Genomic DNA, 23,916 nt, shown 5'->3' on the forward strand with positions numbered 1-23,916 from the left:
GAATTTGAGTTCAGCCTTTATTCTAAAAGTTTTTGTTTGTTTTAAGGAAGTACTCACATTCCAAAAATAAACAAATGCACAGAATTTAAAACCCTAATATTATTTCTAATTTGGTGTTGAATAAGAAACTTTAAAATATTTTGAACAAATAATCAAACAAAACCTAACTAGCTTACAGATTATGTCTTTTCTAAACAAATATTTCTCTTGAAACTGCCAGTCACTTTCGTATAAAACATATGATCAAATAAGTAAAAGATAAGAAAATCAATATGTGCAAACATGTATATTTACACATTGTAATTAATAAACATTATTTATTCATTTGAAAAAGTTAGATTGATGGGAGACAACTCTAGATGGAAATTTAAATAAACAAATTGTATGTCAGAAAACTTTGTAAACCAAAAAAAAATGAAACAAGAATTTGTCCCAAGTACACAGATGCCCCATCCGCACTATCATTTTCAATGGGATAAAATCTCTAATTTGGCATTAAAATTAAAAAGATCATATAGAGATTGTTTTTACGAAGTTTCAAGCTGATTGGACTTCAACTTCATCAAAAACTACCTCAACCAAAAATTTTAACGTGAAGCGGGACAGACAGACGAACGGACGGACAAACAGACGAATGAATGGAAGAACAAATGAACGGATGGACGGACGGACACACAGACCAGAAAACATAATGCTCATAAATGGGGCATAAAAAAACCAAGTAAATAAGGGAATTTCCGTTGGCAATACCATTTTGACCTCTGACTGTACATGATTTAGAATCACAAAATGTAATACCTCGTCCATCAGCTGACTTGGATCTGTTGTGTAGTCGTTGTTTACTGTATGATTCTTCCACGTCTTCTATCGATGAGCAGTCTGACCCTAAAGAGTCCCGTCTCTGACTGTAACTACGGCGATGATATTTGGAATGACCTTTATGATCTTGTGACTCTATAGGTGATACAGGTGAAATTCTCTGTTCGTATGGCTGGGCTGAGACAAGTATGTCTGTGGCAGTGTCGCTTTCATTCCCATCACTCTGATAAGATGTGTACTTCTTGTCATAACCTATCAAAGAGAATTCAAAACTGAAATTCTCCACATTGATATTCTTAAAATAGAAACTGTTCATCTATTTCTGTACCTCAAATTCAAAATTTATTTACAATACATATATAAAGGTAACATATATTTTGCTATTTTCAGACAACTATAGTATATTTGGAAAAAAAAGAAGTTGTGAATATGTTTAAAATTACCTAAAAAAAAAGTACTATATACATATTATGTGGATTCATTATTATTAATTTACAGTGTTTTTTACTACTGTTCTTCAACAGAAAGTAACAAAAAGGTCTTTGCTTCAAAAAAATTTGGTTTAAATAAGTATCACAAAAGACTTATGAACCATTTGTCTACTTTTCTATTTCTATGCCCAACCATAAATATGGCTTGGGCAAATAGATTCACCTGTTTGTTCATCCACCTTGACAGAGATAAGCTTGATATTGATCCATCTCTCATATAAAAATATAGTTAGGTATGCCTAAGATTCCCTACTAGTTGTTTTTGATTATGTTAAAATACTATATTTATCCTGAAGGTATCATTCCCTTTTTTTTTCAGTTTCATACTTTACTTTTTAGTATTTTGGCAGTCAATTTTTACTTTCATACTGCAGATACAGCAAAATTAACACTGCATTGATTATTTCCAACTTTTTACAAATTAATCAAAATTGTTGAATGAAAAAAAATATGAATAGAAGAAGAAGAAAATAATTTAAATGGTTGGAAATATCTGGAAGAGATAGCAATTCTCATAATGTATAATTAATCAGAATCAAAATGAAGATTTACCAGGTTTGGTTCACTGTCGTTTGTGATTAAACCAGAAAAGTTTTCCTATAAACTTACTTTTTCAGCTTTATCGATATATAATTAATAATATATACATGTATATGGATAAGTAAAATATACTTTAAACAGACATTGCAAGGAATATATATTAATTGTGAATATCATAATCAAAATTGTTAGTTTCATGCTGTTGATTTTATCTACAACACTTGTTTATAATTTAGGCAGCAATTGGCAAACAAACATGACACATATATTATATTAAACAATAGGCAAATCAGCTTTTCAAAAATCTTGGGTGCAATGGTAAAAAAACAGGGTCTGCTTAGTCAGAAGACCAGGTTGAATGGCTGGAAATTTGGACTGCCACTTTGACTTTTTTTGTTTGTGGAAATTCATTTTTTGATGCAGTAAAATTCTACCATTAATGTTCATAACATTAAGTGTCCCTAAGTCATACATTAAAAATCAATTTGCAAAACTGCTTTCTATTCAATTTAAATTGGCTCTTAAAATTCATTTGTACCTTAGTGATGTCCTGTCAATGAAGTATTTAGACATAACTGTGCACAAACATTCTAGCAAAACTAGCCTTTTAAAAACTTCACTGTTGTAGTGAAAGAATATGTAGCATGGTGGATAAACAGATTTTTTAATAAATTTTATTCACTAAACTGCTTCGTACTTAACTTTTTTTTACTCAAACTGCCCGTTTTAATTTTATTTATATAAATGTTTGTTCAATGCGATCAACTTGGCTAGGTTTAAATGTGTATTTTAAAATACAGTTAATTCATATTTTTAAAATTTGTATTGCAACTTTAGAGGTTAATAATGTAAAAGTACTGTAATAATTTCTTTTTAACCACAATTAACACCATCAGAATGAAATGTTCAATACAAAAGTAATATATAAATGTTAACTTTAAAACTGATGACTTTGCCATAGTAAAGCAATTCATTTCAAAGTACACATAGTATGTCTATAAAGAAAAAGAAAAAAATCATAGTGAAAATCTTTCAAAGATTAAAATTTACAAATCTAAGTACTTTGTTTCATGTAATATAAAGTTAATAAATAATGCCCAGAGTTACTTCCCATGTCTCAATTCTATGTGTAAATATGTTATTGTCTCCCTTGACACAATCTTTAAAATAGAAAAAAAGAAACAAAACCATCACTGATCAACCAAGAAAAAATTAAAACTCAACATTTATTAAATAAGATAAACATTATGGTGTACAATAATTTGAAAATACCGGAAAAAGAAAATAACAAAAGTTTTCAAATGAATGTGAATTAAGATTTTTTGTTTTGTGCATCTCACAACATGCAGGAAAGTGAAATTTAAATAAAGAGGATAAACTTTTACACAAACAGGGAAACGACATCAAAATATAAAACATACTATTATAAGCATCATAATCCCTGTTGTGATAATCTTGTGTGGAATACGACATACGAGTGTCGACTCTAGGTCGCGTGCATGTATATCTGGACATATCTTCGTCCCTTAAATAACCTTCCGTCCTGTTAAGTCCTAAAAAGTAAACAGTTTGAAATACATTCAATTTTAGACAAGATACTTTAAATTATTGTTTAATGTTTCATTTCAATTAATTTAAACTTGTTGTCTTGGGTCAACATGGTCAACCTTTGTGTTTCATTCGCACAATTGTTAACTGTGTTACCCATTTTGGGGTTATAAAAAATAGTTATGAAAAATTTATATGAAATAAAGCAATGTTGTTTAATAAAATTATTCATTAAATTCATAATATTTAAAATAATTTACATTTTAGTATAATTCATTATATAAAGCATGATTCCAAGAAACAAACTTATAACTGAAAAAGTATAAACATTAACAGCTTTGTTTTAACAGGCATAAATGCAGAAAACCGAAATAGTATTATAAAATTTATTAAATATTACATTTTGTAACGTTATCTTATTTTAATGTTTGCAATCCTTACTGTATAATAGATCCATATTTGCTAAGAAACCAGAATGATTTATATTGAAAATGAATTGAAGTTTAAATAAAATCTACCATTCAAATTTAAATTCTACCACTTTACTGAACCCAAAACACAGGTATAAAACAACTACAAAAGATTAAAGTGTGTATTTGACTTCTATTCAACACAACAATACTCTACTTTAAAGTGTTCATCCACCGAATTATGACCGTACACCATTAATGTAAAACTTGTATATCAGAAATCAAACAAGGTGTTATTAATCAAACTATGTTCTATGTCCCAATTATGCTTTAAACCCACATCCAAATAGTTACAAAACACATTACTGTTGTCAACGTTGATTCTTTATCAAGAGTCAGCTAAAAACCATGCACATTGGCATTTTAGAGACAATTAACATATATTGTGGATACCTTTCATTTGTAGGATACCAATTTTTAAGAATTTTACAATTACAAAAGTAATTGAATCCATAGAATGATATTTTCAATTTAAGTCATGTCCCTTTTTCAAAGTACAATGACAAATTTTTACCGTGTAGTATGAAGAAATGGAGTATAGACTGCAATCAAAATACATTTCCCCATTTTTATAACATTTACAACATATATATAGAAATCATTTTACAGTCTTAAACAATAGACAGTTTGCATTTACTATACATCAGCAGTAAAAACTTCATGAATTAAAACTAACTCTCTGGGGTATACAGCAGCTGAAGCAAAGTTGGTGAAATTTTAATGATCATTTTAGGTTGAAAATCAAAGAAATTTTCATTGAAAAAGCATTGAAGGTTGGAAGTAAAAACTGACATACTGATTAAATAACCTGCATGTTTCATGCTTATACTGAAGCAATTAGAATCACTCCATGCAGATGTTAAGTTGATGGCAAAACAGCAATATTTTTTTAAACGCAAGGAGGAAAAATTTGTAAGCCAAAAATACAACCCTTTGGGTATCACCCTCCCCTATATTTTGAATAACTGTCAACTGATAAAGCATTACATTTTGTTTTAACTCAAAAGCATTGTTCGTTAACAGGGATCCAGTTATTGTCCCACCAGCATTTCAGACAACCATGACGTATGATAAAGTTCCTAACTGGATTTTGTCATGTAATTTATACCATTGCAGAGAAAATGATTGGGAACAAGATAACACCAACTTTTGCAAAATTCTTTGGTATATATTATGTAGCTAACATTTAGTATACAGGCATACACAATAAAAATAATGTAGTGTACATATATTTACATTTACCTATGTGAGTAGTAAAAGTGCACACAACATAATAAATGCCTTTTATATATATATGTACTGACACATGTGACATTGCCACCATCACATTGTCAGTTTCTCAAAATTCAACACTTTTGTCTAATTATCAATGACTTTAAAACGTCCAAAGTCAGCATGAATTTTTTAACCAATCAAAATTAAGAGAACTGTTCAAATAAATATTACTGGGGGAACTAATTTTAAGTGACTAAACTTCATTCGTCTAAAAAAAAAGAAGTAGGAAGTATGAAAAACAGCAATATTTTTCAAAAAATTCTGAGTTTATGTACTAAAATAATATGTATTATGTTAATGGCAAACAAATTGTATAAATTTCTGAAGTAACCTTTGGATTCAGTACTCTAAATTATTTTTAAACTGTGATTCTCTAATTTGCAAGTTACTTCTTTTTCAAAAAGGTCAAATTGGATTAGGCTGATATAACAAAGAATGCTGTATCAATTTTGAGAAAACTGACTGTCACAACACCAATGACCTGCGCCATAAGCCACATCTATGGTTAATGATTGGTTACCTAGTAAATGCTTTAGTAAATGGCTTCCACATTGAGCGCATGCAAACCTACCGTCCCATTTATACGTTTGATGTGGCATGCGATGTTTTGTGATATTCCTAAAGCGAAAGCCAGAAGGCTTTGGCAACCCTCTTTTAGGGCTGGCAGATCTTGCTGTACAATTGTGCCGATCTGGTGATCTGGAACGTCCTCGTTTAGGACGAAGGTCAACCTCTGATCGAGACATTTCTACAATTGGTCATTATGTTATGCGTTACTGTGCAAATCTTATTTTTTCATGCCTCAATGTGCAATCAGTTAATTGTGCTTAAAGATTATAAATGCTGTAATCAGACTAAAAGTATGCCTTCATTTCTAATCTGGCAGCTACAGAAAAAGCCAAACAACAATTTATTGTAACCATAGCAACACAAAAGCTTTTCTAACAACTTTATCAACTTCACAATTTATAAAGTAATTCATCCTTATACTTAGTCTAGCTATCATAATCAAAAGCCAATCTTGTCGAAAATCGTTCAAAATTTTGCTTTTCAAACTTTTCAAACTATTTCTTTTTTCTTCCTGTTCCATATTTAATGAAACATAAAGCTGGACTTTGCAAAATAAAGATACAAACATACATAATAAAAAACAATCATTTAAATAAATAATAATGAAATAAAATAAAATTTTAATTTGCATATATTACCTCTCCGTTTTTCTGCATCAGAGGTGGGTACTATTCTTGCTAGTTCTGGGTAAGATGCCGTCAGTGTTTTATAATCCCTATCTATACTGGTCAGACTTTTAGATTCTAAGCCATAATCATTTCTTTTTTCATATTCTGTCTTTCTGTCAATTCTGTTGTCATGGTGACGAGTTGGGGTCAAATCGTATCGCTGACTAGGCGATCTTTCATCTTTGTCACTAATTCCATCCGGCATCGAGCGATAAGTTTCTGACTTTGGTCGTTCATGAGTTCTACTTCTATCCAAACTCCTATCTAAACTCCTATCAGTTTTTAATCTATCAGTACCTTTCGTTTCGTATCGTGTAATTTTATCTAAATATGAATTTTTCTCTAAACTACTTCTCAATTTAGCTTCTGCTCTTTCCAAACTACTTCTAAATCGACTTTCCTCTTTGTTTTCTACATCTCTAAATGTTCTTGCATCTGTATCATAAGAACTCTTTAAATCGTCACTGACGTAAGTATTTCGTAGATAGGGCTCTGACTTTTCCATACTTGTTCTATATTTAGAATCATCGATTTGAGTAGAGTACTTATTTACACTTTCTCTCTCACTTAGTCCAGTATATAATTTTTCTTCCTTGTTTTGTCGGTAACTATAGCGATGACCATCTTTTTCTGGAATAGGTCTATGATCAGTATGTCCATTTAAAAGAGTCAAACTTGTGTTTGGTGATTTTTCTATTCCTAAACTTGGTAGTTTTGATCTATCAAGGCTCGAATATTTGGAATCCATATGTTCTCTTTCTGAAAAGCATAGAATAAATGTCAATTGTATTTTTATGTATATCATTTTATGAAACCTTTTATCTAAATAGAATAATGGCATTTTTGTTTTTAATACTGACTTTATCAGCAAGAATATCTAACTGGCATGAATTTTTTCATGACAGGGACTTTTATAATTACCTATACAGTATAGGTCTTGTTTGTTGTTGGTTGTACAGTTGCTTGTAATTTCTTACACCCACATCTTTTGAATTCTTGTGTAGGGTTGTCTCATTGGCAAACATACCACATCTCCTTACTTTATCATATTGAAAATTTAGAGCCACCTGTAGAAAATTCAAAATAGCAAGCTACTTAAAAAAACCCGCTGTTTAATACACCTTATCGTTATATGTCCGCCATTACTGGATATCACACAGGTTCCCGTAAAATTTTGACGTCATAAAACAAAATATCTGATGCCACAATGGAAAAGTGATTGTTGTTTGCGTCAAAAGTTCAAGCGGCTGGGTCAGCCGGGATTAGCGATAAGGTGTATAATAAGAAAAAATGATCTTACCTAAATTACCAACACTAATTCTAGACATTTTGGAATCTGAGCTTTGTCTCTCTAGTACTCTTCTGATTTCTGTAACTTCCTCTTTCAGTTTAAGATTTTCTTCATGTAGTTTATAATTCCTTTCCCTGATGGCACGATTATCATCTCTCAGCTGTTGGTTCTCAACTCTGACCTTGTGATCTGTACTGTCTCCATATCCTTGCTCCCAAAGTTTGGATATCTACAAAAGGGTTATCATTAAAACAAATATCTTTACCATAGTGAGGGGGGTTGGAGGAGTCCCGATCTCAAAATCCCAGGCTTATAAACATAAAATCCTGAGGTCCTGAATTTGAGAAATTTAAATCCTGACATCCCGAAATTCCAAAAAAGAATTCTTGAATCACTAAAGGATCAATACCGAAATCCAGTGCTCAAAAAAGTATTTTTTGTAATTAATTTATACATATATTTTTTAAACAGTTTTCAGCAACATGCACAATTTTGTATTTCCATCTATTATAAGCTCTGGGATTCAGCTTATAACTGTGGATTCATAATCATTTTTTCATCATCATACCATAATATTTGTGGATTTCATGGGTAAGTGAACCCTAAATTTCAATCAAAGTCAAATTTTTCTAAAAGTTTTTATGAAAACATTGGTAAAACCATGAAATTAAATATCCATGATGATATATTGTTTCCTCAATCCAAGAAAATTTGTACCCTTGATATGAATTCACTGTAATAGTCGTAAGATGCTTTATGTCAGCAAAAATTTCATGCATATTCAGGAAGATTTAAAAGTTATAAATTGTTTTACATTTTTCATGTTAGGCCCCTTTATAGCTGACTATACAGTATGTTTTTTCTCATTGTTAAAGGCCCTACAGTGGCCTAAAAATAACTGCTTTTATCCATGTATGATTTAAACTCTGGTGGAGTAGTCTCATTAGAAATCATTCCACATCTTCTAGTTTTATACTGTATGAAGTTTTAAAAATGACTGGCTTCATAGTTTATACAAAAAAAGATTTTTCTAATACTACAAATATTTTAGTTCATGTACCTTATCATGTAGCATTCTATTCTCTGCGTGTAAATCCTGATGACCAACATTTTGTGTTGTTCTGAAACCTTCATTCTGTTTTGTTAGCTCTTTTATTTTCCTCTCTGAATTATTCACCTCCAAAACTGCTGACTCATTGGCTTCTTGTAAGTCTTGTACTTGACTTTGTAGGTCAGCTATAAATAAATATTATTTGTTTATAAACTTAAAGTAAAGCAACAACTTTAATATTCAATAATACTGTAGATTTATTTTCCAAGTATTTTAGTGTATTAGGCAAAAAAATATTCATGGATATTTATTTTATGGTAATCAAACAGACTGCAAACAAGTCTATACAATTTTTGAACTTCATTTGATATTCAAATTTGCGGTTTACCAGATCATATGAAATTCAAGAAAGTTGGGATCCACAAATAATGAGGTTTACAAATTAAGTTTACCCAAATGAAGACTTAAATGCTGAGATTCACGATCTCTACTAGCAAATTATCTTAACTTTGACATATGTTTTACTAAAATAAAGCCTTCATGATTCTTGTACAACTGAAACCATAAATGTGCCAAGTGGTCAATCACATATTTTAATCTGATAACTAGCAGTTTTTTTAAATTACCGATTTTTCTTTGAAGAGCGTTTGGATTATTTGGATCGTAACTACTTATACTAGGATGTGTCTCTCCATCAGGTCGTCCATCTCTCTCTAATCTTTGCTGTAAATCATTGATGTGATCGTGTAGTTTGACCACTTCCTGTGCTAATATCTCCTTCTCATTGGATAACAGGCCATACCGTCTTTCTAACTGTAAAAAAAACAACATAGATTTGTTTAAAATGACTGAGTTTTTGTTGTCCTTTATTTTTCTTTTTATAATAACAGATGACAATCCACGGTGAGGTGTACTAGTGTCAGTGGGGCAGAAACTTATGGACACAAAAAAACACCAGATGGTAGTTTTATGTAAATATAAGGTCTTCTACAATAGACAAGTATTTGTGTGAAAATGGGGTTAAAACTCTAATTTGGCATTAAAATTAAAAAGATCATATCATAGGGAACATGTGTACTAAGTTTTAAATTGATTGGACTTCAACTTTATCAAAAACTACCTTGAACAAAAACTTTAACCTGACCTTGACCAAAAGCTTTAACCTGAAGTTGGACATAAGGACGAATGGACGAACAGACGAAACGAACGGTCGAACATACAATCTAACAGATGGACGCACAGACCATAAAACATAATGCCCATAAATGGGGCATAATAAATGGCTATAATAATAGACTGATAATCACATATTAGCTGTTAATTCTTTGGGTCCTCCTTAAATAACAAAAATATCACAAAGACATAACATAGGACAACTGTCAAGACTACTAAGGACCACAAAATAAAATAGTTATTACATGATCATCTCAATTTTGTTTTAATTGCATGTTTAATCTTGGAAATAAATAATAATAGCCTTAATTGATATACTATAAAGTTGGACGAGCTGCACTGAAGAACAAAATGAGAAAAACTTTTATGAATAACCCCTCTGTATGGAACGTAATAATTAAACTAATTCATTGCACTATCATTACAATGATTGTCTACATTTACTGTATATTGATTTCTTATGACCAAACTTATAGAACCCTATTATTAAAGAACTTTAAAGAATATATTATGTAAAACCAGTCATAAATCTTGATCAGATCGTGAGATAAAATAAAACAGAAGTTTTATAGCGTTTACCTGGCTGACCTCTATAACAAGTTTTAACACCTCTGGAAAGTATACCTAACATACCTAGGTGACTGTTCAAACAACCGATTAATCAATATGACTTGGTATCAATAAACCATATTTTTTATCTAAGTAAATAAGAAATTGTGAAGCATACTTCAATTAATAAATTTTCCTCACAGTTTCGATCAATTTAAGAAAAGATTTTTTTTATCAACTTGGCTAGGAAGTATAACTAGCTAAATAATTTTCCAAAGTCATATTTTAAAATTTGGAAATACTGTAAATTCAGATATTAATGCGAGGTTTTTATTATTGCAAAAATTGCGACAGAGTTGTAAACGCAATAATTTAAACTCGCATTTTGAAATATTTTATATGAATTAAACAGGATATTCTCAAAATCGTAAAAATTAAAATCCTATTTAAGTCTAAAATGACAAAATCGCAATAATAAATGCACGCAATAATTTCTGAATTTACAGTAGTGAAAATTGAAACATTCAAAGACAATTTAGTCTTAGATGCATGATTTTTTTTTATTAGTTGTAAGTGGCTGTGAACTAGCTGTCAGTAACTGCGAGTAATCTCAGATTTGTACTTTTTGGTTTTTTTGTTGTTGGCATATTCAAGTACCCAGCCGCGTCCACTTTGTGTTTTTGTAAGATATTTCTATTTGTATGCATCTGATGAGTTAAGCCTTATTCAACTGATTTTTATAGGTCGTTCTTATATTGTATAGTTACACCACTGTCCCAGGTTAGGGGAGGATCCCGCTAACACATACCTGCCAACTTTCACGATTTAGGCGTGTACTACACGATTTTGACCCTCTGTCCCGATTACACGATCATGATCGTGAAAATAGCCAAAAAACACGATTTTAGTAAAATTTACACGAAAAATATTTTTGTTCCCGAGTTTGAACTTTTGAAAGTTTTCCCAAGGGAGACAAATCGTGTCTGGCAAATTTCATCCAATCAAAATTTAGTGATCACGCATTCACCAGTTAATTAATGTCGGCATAGTAAACAATCAAAGAATCAAAGAATCGAAATTTTGAGTTGTTTTTTTTTAGCTTGGGTGTTAAATTTATAAAAATTGGAATCATGACGGGCGAGTTATCACTTGCAAAATAGTTCTGTCACCGCCTAAGAAAAAAAAGCGTGTTGCTTCGTGCAAATACTTAGAGAAATATGAGAATGATGTCAAGTACAGGGGCTGGTTGTCTAAATCAACGTTAGGATTGTCACATGCATTTTGTAAAGTTTGCAACAGAGACTTTTAAGTTGACCACGATGGCCTTAATGATGTCTCCAAACATTCTAGTACTGCTTGTGATATTGATCTATATAATATATGAGGGTTTGGATGGGGTTAAATGATCAAAGAATATAATGCCCTTAAAAAATGAAGATTAGAGAATAAAGGGCAAAAAAAAAATGAAAATTGGAGAAATGCATGGTCAAATTTTTTGAAGATTAGAGAAAAAAGAGGTTAATTTTTTGAAGATTAGAGAAAAAAGAGGTTAATTTTTTGAAGATTAGAGAAAAAAGGGGTTAAAATTAAATGTTTACAGAACAACAGACCCCCCCCCCCCCCCCCATTCCAGACCCTCATTTGTTATTAAATTATTAAAATTATTACTTTTTTTTTTTTTATTTCTTGACAATGTATCAGACACACATGCAGTCATCTTACTGGTGTTTATCTCAACAAAAAGAATACAACAATCAAACAATTTAAAAAAAGATAGGTTATAATAGCATCTTCAACTATCACCCCCCAAAAAAGAAGTATGTCAGACACTTTTAGGAGCCAAACCATCACACGAAAAAATGCCGCGAAAAATTCTACCCTCAAAAATGGTGCCGCGCACAAAAACCCCCATGGCCATTTTCAAAAGTTGGCAGGTATGCTAACAGGTTTAACCCTGCCACATTCTGTATGTATGTGCCTGTCCCAAGTCAGGAGACTGTAATCATTCATTGTCGTTTGTTTATGTGTTACATATTTGTTTTTCGTTCATCTTTTTGTACATAAATTAGGCCTTAGTTTTCTCGTTTAAATTATTGTACATTTGTCATTTCATGGACTTTTATAGCTGACTATGCGGTATGGACTTTGCTTATAGTTCAATGAAGGCCATACGGTGACCTTTCAGTTTTCCTGAATAATTAACTACAGTGGGATATTCTTGAACGAGTCTAGGAAATTGGTACTGAAATAGTATTTCTGTGAGTTATAATTAGACATACCTCCTGATTTTTTCCAGGTTTGGGTGTACTTGACTGTTTCTCTCTGCTGTGTTCCAGATCATCTTGTAAAGACCTATTGATGTCTCTAATATCATTGAGTTGATCAGTTAATTCATGGACCTCTTGTTCCCTAGCACTTAATAATTTACGTAGATTTCTGACTGTATCTTCTAGATCCTCTATTCTTTTCTGCACCACACTGTCCTGTAAGCATAAAAATCATCAAATATTAACTACAGCATCTTTATTTATGTTATTTGCCAAAAGTCAATGATCATATGACCATTGGAATTATACAGACACTGATCCTATGAAGCATTTTTAGCAATGAAGTTATGTCGGTAGAGTTATCACCATAAAGTAACAGTGTCTGTCCTTTCTTTGTTTGGATTTACTGTAAGAAATATCTTATTTAAAAAAATAAAACTTGATTTGTTATATATATGTCCTATAAATGTTCTTTTAAGCTGATTTTTTTTATGTATGCATTTTAATCACTGTTGACTGGTATTGTGATTTTTAGTTCTGTGGTAGGTTTCTTTCTTTGTAAACATTAATTTACCCCACCCATCATCTGATCCAAGGACACAGTTATCGTCCTTTGGTTTTCGTTGTCTACACATATAGTCCCTAGTGTAAACAGTGTATAACTTGCATGTTTTATTTGATACTCTTTCCCAATTTATTTCTTGATATTAAATGCATGAAATATTAAGTAAGGGAATGTTATTACATGTTAAAAAAATTTGGGTGCTGAATCTTTATGTTAAGTAGTGATTTGGTCCAGTTTAAAAAGGTCAAATTTTATCACGTCTGAAGCTGTCAAACTGAATTTTACACCCCCTTAACACAGAATTGTCAATATTTTGAGTTAGAGCTGGTAGAAGTTTCTATAATTTTGATATTATTTGTCTCACTAGTAGTACACTACGCTGTAAAAATCTTTTTGAGAAAGAGCAGGTGCGATTTTTTTAATTTGAATTTATTGTCTAAAAGAAATGCACTCGAAATAACTGTGTTCTCGGGCCATTTATTAATTCCTTAATTGCTAATTTTGCTGCATGTTTGTTACTGTATATAAATTCAGATTTGAGTGCGTTTATTATTGTGAATTTTTTTTAATGGACTAATATGCGAGATTAATTATTGCGATTTCAGGGTTATCTTCATTCATATATACAAAATACCAGAATGCTAGTAAAAATCTATCCAGTCGCATTATTTCATTAATAAAAACATCGCAATAAGGATAAGAAAATTCCTAAATGAAGGACATGTAACATCTCTTGTCCTTTTGATGTCTGCAATTCATATGTTTTATATCTGAAATAAGACATTTTTGGGGATCTGTATATAAATTTTATTTATTGTTTTTGTTTCTTCTTTAATTAACTGGATGAACTATAAAAAGAACACAAGGCAATTATAGCTGAAGACAGACCCTATATAAAACAAACAGGTTAAAATTGGAGTGAGTCTCCACAAATATCTAAAAACATTGAAGTTCAAAAAACAGACCCCTACATGCTGTATATATTTATATTGAAGTTCTTAATGCTTAACAACTCACAGGTAATATCTATTCGTGGACATACAAACCAATTATACAATTCAACCCCATAAAATGGTAAATTAATCAAATCAATAATGTGGTTGTCTGTTCATAAATATAATAAATTTACTTATAGACAAGATAAGGTTCAAGTATTTCCACCTTAAATAAAGAAAAATAATTCAAAGTATAGACACAAACCTCCATATCAATGGTTTACAAACAAACAAAGTTGGTGACCTTAAATTATGGAATTTTCATTTTTACCTGGCCATTTAACAAGTTTAAATTTACCTGTTCAAATCCCCCTGATCGATAATCAAACATTAAATAATTAGCTTTTCTCATTGATAAATTTTAAGTTTTATCTGACATGCTGACTTAAGTATTTAGGGACAGTCTGAAATTCATGTCTAAACACAATTTCCCTAATGGAGGGATTATTGTTAATACACTGGTATGCACTATGCACAGTTATATCAGGGTGTAATGATTATATTGGAATTGATTTTTTAATGATTGAAAAATTTATGTAACATACAATAACTACATTTAAAGATTTGAATTAAAATTTGCAATAAAATAAAATGCAATGTGGAAAATGTAGGAATATTTTTCACTCTATCACTTTATCTATCTTGAAAAAAATACATTTTATGAATAGGTTGGCAGATTGATTGTAATTTGCTAAACTGCAAAATTAAAATTATTCAATACATATTCCCAAATGAGAACAAATTGATTGTCATACTTTGACCTATACTAGTTTTTCTTTTACAAATTGTTACTTGGATGGAGAGTCGACTCTCATTGGCACTGACCTACCACATCTTCTTATATCTATGGCCGTTTTAAAAGCCTATAGATTCCATGAATATTCCTTTATTAGGTCATATAAGATTCTTTATACTACTTCTTGACAAATCAGAATTGATGTACAAGATACAGTACATGTATTAAAGTTGAGAAAATATCTTACCATAGAAAGTTGTCTCTCCACATCATCCCCTGGTGTGATAGTCCTATTACTGGCCCTGGATGAGGAGGTGGAGCCTCTTGTTACTGACGATGGTCTAGCTACAGCAGCAGGAGATGTCATGCTACCAGGAACCCTGATATAATTATCTGGTGTCTTGCTACGTTTTTCTGCCTGAAGTCTCTGCTGTGTAGTGATTACTGGTAAACTAGACGCACCGTGAGCTCTATTACCGTTACTTTGTATTCCTGAAGAATATTGTTGTGGAGTTGGTGTTTTAGTTGATCCTGTAGAAGCAGGTTCACTAACTCTTTTACTGCTCTGCTCAAAGTATTGTGTTAATTCTTGTTCACTCGTCAAACTCAGGGGCCTTGAGCCACCATGACCAGGTAATGAGCTGTGTGACCCATATAAATTTTCCTGGCTTGTTCGGAAGGTCTCAGAGGGAGTTTGTCGTGTAGATGTTTGTAATGGGGTCTGACGTGTAGAACTGTGAGTTGATCCATGAAGGCTTCCAGCAGGAGAGGCAGTTTGTACTATATCATCTAACGGTGTATGTCTACCCAGTGAGCCATGTAGGGAACCTTCTAATGGTGTACGTCTATCTGATCCATGAAAGGAACCATCTAAAGGTGTACGTCTATCTGATCCATGCAGAGAACCTTCTAAAGGTGTGTGTCTGGTTGATCCATGGAGGGACCCTTCTAACGAAGTACGCCTATCTGAACCATGCATGGAACCTTCTAAAGGTGTATGTCTAGCTGAACTATGCAGAGAACCTTCTACAGACCTAATGGGTGTTCTTCTTTGCTCATAACTATGGACAGAGCCTTCAGTTGATTTAGGCTGGTCAAATCCAAGGACATCACCTATGAAGTCCCTCTGTGGTGTTTGCCGAGCAGAGCTAGAAGGGGATTTGTAATGCTCAGCAAATTCTAATGATCCATCACCATTTAAAATCTTATCAGTAGAAATTCTTTGATCTTCGCTGCTGAAAAAGTCAGCCAGACGATCAGACTGAGGAGTTGTTCGCTCCTGACTTCTTGATTCTCTTAATGTATTTTCAATTATTTCTTCCACTGTAGGCTGTGGGGTTTGTGGTTTTGAAGAATGCTGAGATTGATTAAAACTCTGTTCGATTTCATCCTCCACGACAGATGCATTTAAATGTTTGCTATAAGAATTATTTAATCCATCTTGGTATGTCTCAAAACCAACATCACCTATAGGTGTATGTCTGCCAGAACCATGGTCTGATTTAACTGTGAACTCTTGTTCAGGGCTGACTGAATGCATCTGTTGTCGTATAATGTCCTCAATTTTGCCTGTATAATGTAACCCTGTTTGGTCATTACTAGATTTATTAGTGTCGCTGTATGTATCAACATCTTCCACGGTCTTCTCTCGTTCAGCAGAGAAATTATCCTCAATAATATCTGAAAGTACATCAGAATCAGAATCACTATAAGTGTCTACTATTGCACATGGTATACGAGAATCTAAAATATATTCTATTCTTGTGCGAGGCATTTTACAGGCCTGACCTGTCCGCTTTAAATAAACTTTAATATCCAAAATCCAATTTTAACTTTGGCCAAATTTAAGCAGTAGACACTTGATTTGGACTCTTGAAAACAATACTCCAGGTTCTTACAAAATTAAAATTGTATGCATTAGAAAATCATCATGATGTCACAAAATCATTGAAAGTGTAACTACCACAAACAAAAATCAATCTGGTCGAATTATATTTCAGAATTATTAGAATTGATTTAATTCGATTCCACAAATGTGAAATAAGATATCTAGCTAATTTCTAAAATCACTTGCTAGTGTGTCCGGTTACAAACAAAAGCTCTCCATTTCATAATATCAATTAACATGTTCATTTCAACGTTTAGAACTGACTAATTATTAAATAAAGTTAATCACAAAATTAAATACCTGCTTCTACTAGTTTTTGTTTCTTAATGACACATCAAATTATATGAACATGCTGATGAAGACATTGTATTTTTGATAGATTTGTCAACACGTTTATGGTCCAGAAACTCAGAAAAATGCTAAATTTTGCTAATTTCTTTACTGAGCCATTTTATGTATGATTGAATCAGGATATTACACCTTTTGTGTATTGAAATCATTAATCTTTTGAAGTTTTTTGTTTGTGAATTAAACAATTTAAGATCAAATCAAATTAATCAGTCAAATGGAACAGGAATAAATAACTATTTACTGCATGTATGACAAAAGACACTAGGGGAGCTCAAGAAAGTTCAGACTTGTCACCACCTTATAGCGGTCAACTTTATCTATAGTGTGCCAATTCAGGCCACATCAAAATAATCATGATTTTTTTATCAAGTTAATGATAGCAAAATTTTACCATGTGCGACCTTGCTCAACCTTTTTACAAAAAAAAATAAAAAAATTACATTGTCTTTCAATATTACTTGAAGTTATTTGGGTAAATTTAACAGTTTCAAGATTTAATAAATCAAAAAAATATTCTATTGTGGCCTCAATGCATAATATGTTGGTCAGAGATTAACTATAGCTGATTTAAATTAATTTTTATTGAACAATTTGACCTTTATTCCACATATCATACAAATTGTGTGTATATATATATCTATATATACTTATTTGAACACATTGTGTTTAAAAATAGCATGAATATTTGTCACCCGATTTTGGTTTTATTTTTTATTTGTTATCACCATAATTTGGCATAAATTTTAATCTTAATGTTCAATCTGATCCTCAAAGAGAGTGAAGAAATACTATAAATTAAGAAACTTTTGAGGTCACTTTTATAACAACAGAATAAATTGTGACAGGATAGGGTTCATAAAAAATAAAACTTACACTTTTAATTCTTATACATGTACGTTATATAGTTTAATTTGTACGTAACATTTCCTGAAATCATTCCTTTTCATTTATTCCAGATTTTGGCAACAAATTTCTAAATTTTAAAGAGGTATTAGCTGTTAAATTCATGTTCATGATTTGACTCTAATTCTCATATTTCACTATTTTACTTTCATAAATGATTGAACAAAAAAAATCATATTTTCTTTATTTTTTTTTTATCTCGTAGCTAACTTGCCCCTTTCAGTAATATTAAGTATCATGAGTTTATCAAGCATGCTAGTGCAATTGCCAATGCATGGAAAAGAACAATACACCCCAAGTAAAACCCAAAACAAGGCATTCAGATATAATCAGCCATTAATAATTTAGTTCATTTAGTACACAAAATTGAAAGTACATTCATTTTTAGTAATATTTACGAAACAAGATAGCTCCATGCTTACCTAACTCATGGAATGCAGAATAATTATAATGACCTTGCAAAAAAATTAGTCCAAATATAGATTTATAAACATATGTTATATTATACATCTTTGGATCTATAATGAATAAAAAAAACAAGTGAATCTTCTAGCTACTGCTCACTAATGATAACCCATCCCAACTGGATAATTTTAGTAATGCAAAAATATGTAGTTTTTGGTAAACAGGAAGTTGTTGAGTGATGAATCTGAAAACACATCACACAGTATAGTTGACTTATATAAACCCTGAAACCAAATTTCAAAAATCCTTATGATGTAGTTCCTGAGACAGATGTAAACAAAAATGTTCATGAGAAGGATGCATGGACTGATGGACAAAGGTAAAACAGTATACCTCCACTTTTTTAAAGCAGGGTTGTAAAAAACTAGAGACATTTAACATATCAAAAATTAATACCACTGCCACTTTTCATGTCAATTAATACTTTTTATTAAAAATGAATTCTTAAAATTAAATCAGGTTTACAAAAATGATATGAAATTTTAAAGCCTTATAAATTTTTTCAATAGGTTAACATATTGTGAACACTATTTCTAAAAGGATGTTACACTACAACCCCTAGCAACGTTCAATATTGCACTTCAATGTAAGTAAGATAATTACCTATGCGTATCTTACCGTGATCCATAATAAAAAGTATATTCCGTAGGTAATAAAATATGCACCGTTTATAACGGAGGCTTAAATCTTAATCCTTATTTATCATTTTGCTCTATTTTTATAAATTTCCCAGTCTATTTTCTCTTCACGACTAAAACCTAAAGGTTTGACTTAAATTCACCATTGACAATTCATGAAATAAAATTTGCATGAACTTGATTTCCCTCATCTGAAATGAGCCATACTTCATTTGCTTTTAATCTATCACTGAATAACTTGTGTAATTTACTTTTGACTTCATTCAAATTCTAAGGATATGTTTAGATTATTTTTATCTTGAAAGGAGGGTACATATTTGAACAATGAATTATAAGTGCCAACATTAAAGAACAAGGGCATTCATTAATGGTGTCCTTTTATAGCCCCTTAGGACATTTTTATTGTTGGGATATACTCTCAAGGGAAATAAAATAAAAGTTTATTATCATTTGTCATTATTTATTATTCAAGTAATTTAAATATTTTTCAAAAACAATTTTCTCTTGTCCATTGTATTTGTTATAACAAATAGTAACCAATCTTTCAATTTATTTATATGTAATATTTTAGTTAGGAATACTTCAAGCTAACATGTTTAAATTCTTTTTACTTGAGTTTATGGCTCAATATTGTCTTTGTTTATAATTGTAATTGCATGAAATTCATTATGTTCAGGGGCTAGGAATTTTTATCTCATTTTATTTTTTAAACTAAAAGACATCCAGGGCATCAATAGACATAAGAATAATCATGCAGAAAAAAAATTGGCTACAATAAAAAAAATTCATATATTTTTCAAACTCTTTACCGTTACGTCTTAACTACAATCCCCTTCCCTTTCATGAATATGACCTACCGAATTAGACTATTTACAGGATTTGTTATCACATAAGCAACACGACGGGTGCTACATGTGGAGCAGGATCTGCTTACCCTTCCGGGCACCTGAGATCACCCCTAGTTTTTGGTGGGGTTCATGTTGTTTATTCTTTAGTTTTCTATGTTGTGTCATGTGTACTATTGTTTGTCTGTTTGTCTTTTTCATTTTAAGCCATAGCGTTGTCAGTTTATTTTAGATTTATGAGTTTGACTGTCCCTTTGGTATCTTTTGTCCCTCTTTTATTCTTATACTGGAGCATAATACACGTGGCCTTGCGGTCATAAAACTTTCGAGCATGATTTTTGTACTCGGACTCGAGAATCAACCAATCAAAATGCTTGATTTTATGTTTGGAGCATGATTTTTGCGCTGAGCAAAGATTTATGACTTCAACCCCTGATTCTATTAACTGTTTTATAAAATTACCCCTGTGTTAATCCCAATAAATTTGTCTTTGTTGTTAATATCTACATTGCATTTTCCAATTACTCCAGTCATGGTAAACTAATGAAACTTATATAATAATATTATAATTTATCTTTGAAAAGAAACAATTCAATTTCAACTGATTTTGCTAACTGATAGTAATGAAACAGACTATAATATATGTATTGAAAAGGGTGTTTAAAAGGTATTAAACAGGTGAAATAACAAAACGTTAATTGATTAATCTACACATGTCATAACAGGTTCAAGTACCTGTTAATTAATAATGTATTTCTTTTTAATAAATCATTTCAATTGTCAATGTATCAATATATCATTGAATCATTAACCAGTGTGTATTACTATAAATATAAACTTATTGACTAAATAGACGAAATAGAACAAAAAACTAATGATATAAAGTTTGATCGACCACTTAAGTATTCATAGTCAGAACATTTGTATGCTTTTTATTTAAGTATTGAATGCTTCTTTTTGTAACTTTATTGGGGTGTAAAAGCTTTGACCGAAGTACATTTTGTATGAAGCGTGGAAGCGCTTCATTCTAAAAATGTACGCTCGGTCAACGCTTTTACAACCCTATGAAGTTACAAAAAGAAGCATTCAATACTTAAAATTACATTTTTTAGCTAGGATAATGAAAACACAAATTTTTTATTTTTTTTTATTTAATTCACCTGTGCACTTTATTGTGGGACCTCGTGTTATCATGAATGATAAGTTTTATTGAGTAATGCAATTGCTTTAGGAATAACATGTGATGTGCAATTAGCCAATCAGAATAACATATTCTAATGAAACATACATCTAATGTAATTATTAGTACAATGCCTACATTTATTAATCTGTTGGAGACTGCAGAAATGTAAATTAAATAACATCCATTGAAGAATCCATTTTCATTAAGTATAACAATGTATATATTTAAAACTAAACTAAAAGATATTTCGGCCAAAAAGTATTTCATAGTGCAGAATTTTCAATAATTGCTAAGGCTGTTTAAGTGTTTACTCTGTAAAATTTCTTCGACTTCAAACCCAATCTGGACTGAGGTAGGCTTACAAAATATTCTTGTTTTCAGGGGGAGAGGAAGTCATTTGCCTGAACTCAGGAACCCACCTGGAAATGGGCGTGTAAACTTATTCAACGGGGTTTAAAATCAGTGTATTTACCATCTTTTACATATAGATCAGCTTCAAATGTATAGTGCTTTACAGTGACTTCATCTATAGGGTAGGATTTCTCATCAATAACAAGTGTCCCTTTGTACATCCCTGTAGGGACCTCTAAGTCTTTGGAGTAGTAACAATCTGCTCCCTCTGACCATGTTAGCTTCAAAGGTTCTTCCTATCAAAAGAAAATTGTTTGTTATTTTTATTAGCTCATATCTAAATATAAAACATCCATACATGTACATGTATCTATGATTACCAGTATATACATTGTATCAATACTGTAAAATCAGAAATTATTGTGATTTTTTTTTATTTTGAATAGAATTCGCCGTTTCAGAATCAAACAAATCAAGATTTTAAAAGCCTTTGATTGAAACTGAACAGAAATTAAATTATATTTCAAATGCAAGGTATCATTTCATTTTAACAGCTCATGTTTACTTTGCTTTTCACTCAATGTCACAGGCTGACAGACCATTGAACTTCAGCGTAACCACCATCACACTTCATTACAGTTATCAACAAGGTAGCATCACCATGTCACCTGATCACACTTCAGCTTTTTAACCAAGTTACGCACTTCAGAGTGTAACCATCAAGGTTCAAAGTCCTTCATATAAATGAGCCTCCTCATGACATGGGGTTTGTGATTATGTGATAACTTTGCCGTTTTCATAGTATCATGTATTATATATGTCTCTGATAGTATTATTTACCAGACCAAATATTTCAGGATCATGTGTATATATGTATCTGTTTTGACACCCCCATTAGGGTCTTCATATATATGACTTCGTATTCTAATTCCATTTTGAACGTTTTTACAGAGACATATCATAATATAATATACAATATTCGTATTATATATGTCTGCACAGCATTTGTGAAATAAGGATACAGATATAGATTATTATAATACATTTTATTTGTATCGTCTTTATTAATTTAAAAGTTCGTAAGAGCGTCCTGAATGAAAGATTTGTTTGTTTGTCTTTACAACTTCATATTTTATTAAAGATGCCAGTTCTGTGCATCCATCTAAGATAACCTCCTGCATCCAATAGCTTTGAAGTTTTCCACAGTCTTTTTAAGGTGCTGTTCTTCTTCAAATTACTTGCATAAATTTTGAGAGTAGCCCACATTAGTTGTAAATCGCTTGTAATAAATTAATTCATTTTTGAATGGCGGTCTTGAATTGTACCTCCTGAAAATGGTTGAACACATGTCCGTTCGTTTTCTCCCGGGTAGGTAAACATTTAGTGTGACTCTCTCGGTGACTCTAATGTCACTTAATCATGTGTAATCATGATAATGTGTGTGTGTGACCAGACGATTTTGAGACGGTTCTTCTTAGCCTACTAAAATGTTCACCGGAAATCAATAAAGTAAGACTCAAAATCGTACATGGGCGTTAATTCCGCATTTCTTTTTTATGTGATCTGTGCGGCAAACTTCTTTCCATGATCACCGAAGAAGTTTTAATGTCAACGAGCATCTGTTGCAGTAATACAACTACAGCATAACTAACTAAGTCGGAGAGGGTTAAATACTTCCTATATTTCTAGTGTGCTGCATAACAGGGTTGCGATCCACTCCCGTTCTCTAGAACGGGAGTGGATCGTAACCCTTGGCTAGCGAAGATGGTAAGACAGGCGCGGATCCAGAGGGGGGGGGGGGGGGGTCCGGGGGTTGGAACCCCCCCTTTTTTTTGGACGATCAATGCATTTGAATGGGGACATGTAATTGGAACCCCCCCCCCCTTCCCCTTTGTCCTGGGTTAGGAACCCCCACGGGGGGTAACTTCCTATTATTGTGTGTACGGGATGTGCCAAAAATATGGGTCATAATTTTGCGAGATTTTATATAAAAATTACCCTTCTTTTTAATGACATCCTATATTAAAATGCATTTACGTTTGATAACTGTATATTGATTTGGGGTATGATCTACATATACGTATATACTTGAGCGTATATATAACGATAAAATATATGTGAACCAAACAATGTCAATTCATATATAAAAACTTACGTGTAGCTGGTATATTTATGAATTATGAGTGATGATGAGTTAGTGCTTATATAAGCATGGGTCATATTTTAAATATTGTATATAAGTATAGGTCATTCTTACTTAAATATTTATATAACTATAGGTACT

At 31.5% G+C, this 23,916-nt stretch overlaps 1 protein-coding gene across 17 annotated transcripts in view; it reads right to left on the reverse strand.

Annotated features, from left to right (window-relative positions):
- The window catches only part of LOC139491953 (putative leucine-rich repeat-containing protein DDB_G0290503), a 35,792-nt gene that overhangs the window by 3,660 nt on the left and 8,216 nt on the right, over positions 1-23,916 (reverse strand). For 4 of the 17 annotated variants that reach the window (XM_071279912.1, XM_071279913.1, XM_071279905.1 and 1 more), the window contains exons 3-12: positions 21,754-21,928; positions 15,256-16,688; positions 12,725-12,928; positions 9,350-9,536; positions 8,733-8,908; positions 7,682-7,901; positions 6,352-7,140; positions 5,664-5,891; positions 3,272-3,403; positions 799-1,071 (exon numbers count right to left, since the gene is read on the reverse strand). In XM_071279912.1, the coding sequence (XP_071136013.1) occupies positions 799-1,071; positions 3,272-3,403; positions 5,664-5,891; positions 6,352-7,140; positions 7,682-7,901; positions 8,733-8,908; positions 9,350-9,536; positions 12,725-12,928; positions 15,256-16,688; positions 21,754-21,928 (3,817 nt within the window). Of the gene's footprint in view, positions 1-798; positions 1,072-3,271; positions 3,404-5,663; positions 5,892-6,351; positions 7,141-7,681; positions 7,902-8,732; positions 8,909-9,349; positions 9,537-12,724; positions 12,929-15,255; positions 16,689-19,233; positions 19,335-21,753; positions 21,929-22,197; positions 22,275-22,957; positions 23,098-23,916 lie in introns of those variants that run through there. The other 13 variants (XM_071279921.1, XM_071279920.1, XM_071279909.1 and 10 more) reach the window with 7 other exon arrangements.

Source organism: Mytilus edulis, chromosome 10, assembly GCF_963676685.1.
Source record: "Mytilus edulis chromosome 10, xbMytEdul2.2, whole genome shotgun sequence".
Lineage (NCBI taxonomy): Eukaryota > Metazoa > Mollusca > Bivalvia > Mytilida > Mytilidae > Mytilus > Mytilus edulis.